The 6,803-nt window shown below is 39.4% G+C and overlaps 1 protein-coding gene across 1 annotated transcript in view; it reads left to right on the forward strand.

The window, feature by feature from the left end:
* C1QTNF7 (C1q and TNF related 7) overlaps positions 1–2,033 on the forward strand; it is a 92,394-nt gene extending 90,361 nt beyond the window's left edge. Inside the window, exon 3 of the mRNA XM_040966085.1 lies at positions 1,065–2,033. Coding sequence (XP_040822019.1) covers positions 1,065–1,696 — 632 coding nt within the window. The 3' untranslated portion in view covers positions 1,697–2,033. The remainder of the gene's footprint in view (positions 1–1,064) is intronic.
* Positions 2,034–6,803: the final 4,770 nt, after the last annotated feature.

Raw genomic sequence — 6,803 nt, forward strand, 5'->3', positions numbered from 1 at the left:
GATCTGCAGAAATAAAGATGAACACACAGAAAATACTCCTGTATGATTATTTTCAATGTGTTGAAATTCTTTCACATCTATTATTTTCTGTGTAGACTACCCAGAGAACTTAAGGAACTTGACTAAGTAGATACAAGCATTTAAGGGTACAGACCCTACAGTGTTTAGGATTCTTGAATCTTCCCCCCAAATTAAGAGGTATTTTAATAAAGTGAACACCCAAGGAGACTAAGAAAGTATGATTTCAGTCCTAGTCTTATTCCAGAAGCAAGTTTTCTAACTTCTATAGGATTCCATTTTCTGCTCCAAAAAGGAGCTGCATGGCATTAGCAGTCATTATTTTATGGCTATTTTATGCTAAGGAGCACTTGCCATGTTCCAGGTACAATTTATGTTGTATGGTCCAGCCACTCATTCCAGTGGATGTCAGTCAGGCATTAGTTTCCATCTCAAATTTCATCAGCACTTGCTTTGTTCCTTTGAGAAAAGCAACTTGTCTGTAGCTGAGTTTCTTCATCTGCAACTGAAATAATGACAATGCCTATTTCATGAAGTCATTGTGAAATTTAAATAAGACAATCTAGGCAAATGCAGCACCTCACACATCCCTGGTTCATAGTAACTTTTAATTTTAATTCTTTTATTATTAGCACTAAATGAAGCAGCATGGAATGTGAGACTGAAGAGTCTCTAAAGATTTGTGACAACTCTGCCTCTGTGATCTCATTAAAAGGAATGATAATATCATATTCATTGAACAATTCCTGTAGTAACCAGTACCTGAATATTAAATAACCTATCATTGAAATAATCATTAATTTTTTTAGTTGGTCCTTAAATTATTTTTCATATACTCAAGGAAATATCCTTAAATTTCTGAGTATATGTCTTCTATTCCACTTTTTGTTGCATCAATGATTTGTTAAAAATGTATGCTTTAATATTATACTACAGAAAACTGGCTTGAAAAGGCAAAATTTTGGCGTAACAAGGACTGTGTAGCATGCTGTTTGCAACCTTATATTTAGAGGAATTATTAATGGAACTATCTACTCTTTTTGAAGGTTTGAGAGGAAAGACTGGACCACTGGGTCTTGCTGGTGAGAAAGGAGACCAAGGAGAGACCGGGAAGAAAGGACCCATGGGACCAGAGGGAGAGAAGGGAGAAGTGGGGCCACCTGGGCCTCCTGGACCAAAAGGAGACCGAGGAGACCAAGGGGACCCAGGGCTGCCTGGAGTTTGCAGATGTGGAAGCATCGTGCTCAAATCTGCCTTTTCTGTTGGCATCACAACCAGCTACCCAGAAGAAAGGCTACCTATTATATTTAACAAGGTTCTGTTCAATGAGGGGGAGCACTACAACCCTGCAACAGGAAAGTTCATCTGTGCCTTTCCAGGGATCTATTACTTTTCCTATGATATCACATTGGCTAACAAGCATTTGGCAATTGGACTGGTACACAATGGGCAGTACCGAATAAAGACCTTCGATGCTAACACAGGGAACCATGATGTGGCTTCAGGGTCCACGGTCATCTACCTGCAGCCAGAAGATGAGGTCTGGCTGGAGATCTTCTTCACAGACCAGAACGGCCTCTTCTCAGACCCAGGCTGGGCAGACAGCTTGTTCTCTGGCTTTCTCCTGTATGTTGACACAGATTACCTAGATTCCATTTCAGAAGATGATGATCTGTGATCAGGATGCAGACCTGATGTTTCCAAGTTTGCCGTAGCACACATTCAGATTTAATCAGGATTCTAAAAGACTGAGCAACCAGGAATGGGCTCCAAACAGACTCCCACTCAGATTCCAAAGCATTCACAGACAGTTCTAGAAGAATTTTGTCAAAATGAGATAAACCACCAAACAGCTGAAACCAATCCAAATGGAACTAAGTCAAACAACCCCAGATATGTATGTTTTTGAAATTGATGTTCCAAAATATTTAAGCAAATGAAAGACAATGTTAACAGATTTTGTATCAAATGACCTGAGTGGTAAAACCAACAGGCAAGACATTGCCTCATTAAATTGTCATAAAATTACATTTTTGTCCATAGTATCCCAGGAAAAATCTTCAGTGGTTCTTGAAGGCTACAGTAAGTTAAAACCCAAGGTAAAAGATAATGAGCATTTTCAAGAAGGTTAAAGTGACGCAATAAACTTCTGGTTTATTTTTCATTTATTCATGTTTTTGTATATGCTCACACAATTCCTTACTGAGCTTTATGAACCAAACACTATGAGGCTGATTCAGATTTAATAAGGAGTTAAGACAAAATTCTACCTACCTACAGACTAGGGTGTGATGAGCATGCTCTGACAACATTATGAGCACCAAGCAAGAAGATTGATTCCAGGCTAGAAGCACACAGCACCTGCCTTTCTTGGGGCTAGGATCTAGAGAAGATTTTATTCAGGGAGAAACATTGAATTGTCAGGGTAGATGTGTTTAAATGGAGAGCAATGATTGCAAAGCGAATGGGGCCATAGCATCTGCATTGCTCTCATCCCATCCTCAATACATCACTGGTATTGTCTGTGTTGGAGGGGTAAACAGCCCAACAGCCAGAAAAGGCCTACAGGGGGGAGATGGAAACAGAGAGAAAAAGGCAATAGGTCAGTCCCTCAAATCCTTTGATATGATCATTTTCCAGGACAAACATTTATCCTGAACGCCTTCTAACAGATAAGCACACTACTTTACATTGTGGTAAGACCTTGTTTCTTATGAATTTCCTAGGTCTTAAGTTCAAATAAACCAAAGCACATGTACACCAATGTATGAGTGAGCTGGTGGGAAGATAATCAGGCAGAGGAGGGAGAATGCCGGTGTCGATGGATGTGCTCTGCCAGCCTCAAGCTCCCTCTGTTCACTCATTGTTCCGTGTCCACTTCCTGTTCCAACTGACCTACAATGTCCATCTCACCCTTGATTTTGTCCCATCTATAACTCTCATTGTAATAGAATTCCTTTAGTCTATCCATTTTGGTATCTTCTAAACCTTCCTCACTGCAGTCTTCTCTTCACTCATTCATTTTTAACTATTTTTATTGCCCCCTATGTTGGAATGACATGATTGATTTATGGCAACGCCAAAGAACGCGAGGTAGAAATGGCACCACACCTGCCACCAAATTGTTGGAGAAAGGAAATGATTTGTACACATGTAGAAATACCTTTTCATTCTGGAAAATAATGTGCTAAAATGTGATGAACGTTGAATTGGGGATGCAGATAACAATATCAAGAAAGAGAAGGACATACTAACTTTTAAATTGGAAAGTGAGAGAGAAGAGCTCAGGAGCCCACTAGTTCTTGAGTAACAGATAAGACTTGGAGCAGTCCAAGAGCAGGCAGGGACACTGGAGACAGAGGTCATGATGGAGACAAGGCATGCAAGTGAGAACAGAGATCCAGAAGAAGAACAAAAATGGACCTTATTGTGCAAAGAGCCTGAAAGTGCCAGCCTGGAGTGTGAGAACTATATTCAGAAGAAAGTGTGGAGGCCCTGTGTGGTCCAGGCCTAAGTGCTGCCATCACCAGAGGAGAAACTTACAGTGCTCGAGTAGCTGTACATCAGGGCAATGGCTCATTCTCCTGCTTTTAGATGTAGCTTACTTCCACTGACGCTCAGAACTTTAGACATGTTCTCCCTGTGTCCAAGAGACTATGAGCAATGAGGACCAGGCAAAGAAGAGAGAGAAATTCTGATTCAGACTGGCTATTTGCCTAGAAGCAACAGCTAGAAGTCCAGGATACAAATTAGGAAACTGTCAACAGAATTAATTGCTCTTGGAAACAAGAAAAGCACGGACTTATTAAAGACCAGTTTGTTGGAAAAGTTGGAAGTGACCCTCCCAAAAATAATTATGTAATCAAAAGTTTTTTCTGATTATGATCAATCCACAAATGCATTCATACTTTAAACATTGTTTACTTATAAGCATTCTTTACAAATTCTGTTTGAGTTGCCCCTTCAACTGAAGTTCCTTTAGTTCTTAGAAATGGATTTTTATTTCATAATATCTGGAGAAGTGATGATGAGTAACACAGACTTGAGACAGGAAAGACTATTTTGGTATTCAAAAGACAGAATTTTCAGCAAATCCAGGTGTCTATTATTCCTTCAAAAACCACAGATATACTTTACTCATATTTGGGGATATTTGTGTAGAAAAGTGATTTGAGTTTTACAAAAATTTCAAGTCCCATTGCAATCATTCTTTGCGAGTACTGGCTTGCAAGGATTATGTATCCAGCAGTATTTATTGACTATAATACAATCTTGCTCCAGAACTGGGTAAGCCATTTGCAAGTGGGTAATATACAGAAAGAAAACAGCAGTAAGACAGAGACTGCGGGTGAAAAGAGCAAAGCAAACCAGTAAAGAATGAGGCTAACACAATACTGCACGCATAAGCATGCAACGCTGGGGCACACACTGATGGGGCACATGCTTCCTTGTTTCCATACGTGTGCAGGGATGTCACCCATGGCATTTATTACTGTGAATAATGCAGCCTCTGATGGAAAACAGATACAACGAATTCTGGCTATACTTTTTGTATCACTCCATGAAAAAGATTGCAGACATACATAAATTGTAGATATCAGCTTCTTTGGACTGTCTCTCTTTCCTTCCCCATCACCCCACATGTCCAATAGAGAGCGTCATGACCATCACTGTCACTAGGGCACAAAGCACACAGTGTGTTATGTACATTTTCCGTCTTTTCCCATTGAGCTTTGCTGAACATAGACTCCTTTTGCTTCTAGTCCTTCAGTGCACAATTGATTTATTGCACTGATCCACTCTCAATGTCAAGGTTTCAATCATACATTCATCATCACTTTTCCTAGATTGTTCTTTTAAATTTTGTAACTAACCTCTTTCCTCCATTCACAATTCTATATTAGTCTGTCTTCCACACTACACCACACACTACACCTACTAAAGTGCAAATCTCATCATGTCTCTCCCCATCTGAAAAGTCAGTGATGGTTTTCCTGATGCCTTCATTATAGACGTCATCTTGAACTTGTAAAGCTTATCTTTTTGCTGTCAGGCATGTCTTTTTTTTCTCTTTTCTGGAATCCATGCCCATTTCAAGTGTGAAAGACCATCCTCTCTTCCATGATAAATCTATAGGTATCTCATTGGGATTGGTCCTTCCAGTATGCAAATCTCCAACCTGATCAATCAGAGAACAGCATTGCATTCACCAAAAATAATTGTTTCAGATGATTCAAAAAGAACCAATGAGATTTATCTGGGACTTCCACAGAAAATAATCTTATTTTTCCACAGTGGACTTAATCTGACAAGACTCTAGCAGCCATTTTACCCTCATAAGCCATGATTCCATTGGATAAAGGACTTATCCATAAATGAAGAAGCAGAGAGACAGAATTAAAGAAAGGAAAGAGGGTCTTGGGGTCATCATTTGAACTGTCATTTCAACATACCGCTAGATCTTTCCTTCAACCTTCCAATTAGGTTAACCATTAAATGATGTTCTGCCTTGAGCCCTTTGAGACTTTAGTCAAGACAAAAGACGTTATCTTACCTAATATCAATACTAGCCTGTCACATTGGATCCTTTGGGATCTGGCCTCTGTTTTCTTTTATAGTCAAATAACTCACAATATAGAAAACTGATGGAGAAAATGGCAATTCTAGGATGTCTTGCACTTGTAATGCCTTGGAACCTTCACATATTGCGTCATTGCTGCCTTTGCCTGGCTCACTTCTCAAGGTTCAGCTTCAAAGTTACGTAGTTTCCTCTAAGTCTCCATTTCCCTTTGCCCCAGGAGAAACACAGTGACTTCATGTGCCTGCATTACCATCTAGGAACCAGTGTGTAGTCATGGCAGCAATAGTGAAGACTTGCTCGCCACTATTAGAATGCTTTTCATGTATCAGTCCACCGAGTTCTTGCTATTGTCTGCCTGTTTGTATTTCTCCTAAATTCATATGCTGCTACACACTCACCACATGTAATGGGTGTTAGAAACCTTTGAGAAGAAACAAGATCAGAGGACTCAGCTTTCATGAAAAAGACTACTATTCTTACAGAAGCAGCCTCTTCCAGCACCTTGGTCTTGGCCTCCCCAGCCCCCATAGATCCTATTGTCCATTATCTAACCACGGTCTGATATTTCGTTTTAGCAGCCCAAAGAGACATTCTTCACAATAATTCTCCTTCCCATTTTCGAAGTAGAAAAGCTGAAGAGACAAAGGGGTTAAGAAACGTGAAATTTGTCTTTAAAAATGTCTGGTTTTAGAAAAACAAAGATCAAGTATTGACAAGGATGTAGAAAGAAGGGAACCATTACAAACTGTTGATAGATGCATAGATTAATGAATTCCATTATGGAAAGTAATATGAAGGTTCTTTGAAGAATTGAGAATTGAACCACCACATGAGGCAGCAATCCCACTGCTAGGTGTACAAATAACAAAGAAATGAAGTCAGATGTTAAAGAGACCTCTGCACTCCCACGTTTACTGCAGCATCAACCTAGATGTCTGTCTGATAAAATGGATAAGAAAAATGTGATGTACATAAAATGGAATATTGTTCAGCCATAAAATGTGGAGAAATCTTGCTAATTGCTATGAAATTGATGAACTTGGGAGACTTTAAAATAAGCAAAATGATCCAAGAAAAAGAAATCAAATAATGTATGATCTTCTTGTAAGTCGAATCTAAAACAATTGGTCTTAGAAGCAGAGAGTTAAATGGTGTGTTAAGGGGCTACAGTGATTAGTGCTGGAAATGAGACAAAGGTGGGTTT

This window comes from Ochotona curzoniae, unplaced genomic scaffold (genome assembly GCF_017591425.1).
Source record: "Ochotona curzoniae isolate NIBS_2020 unplaced genomic scaffold, NIBS_Ocur_1.0 scaffold_4505, whole genome shotgun sequence".
NCBI lineage: Eukaryota > Metazoa > Chordata > Mammalia > Lagomorpha > Ochotonidae > Ochotona > Ochotona curzoniae.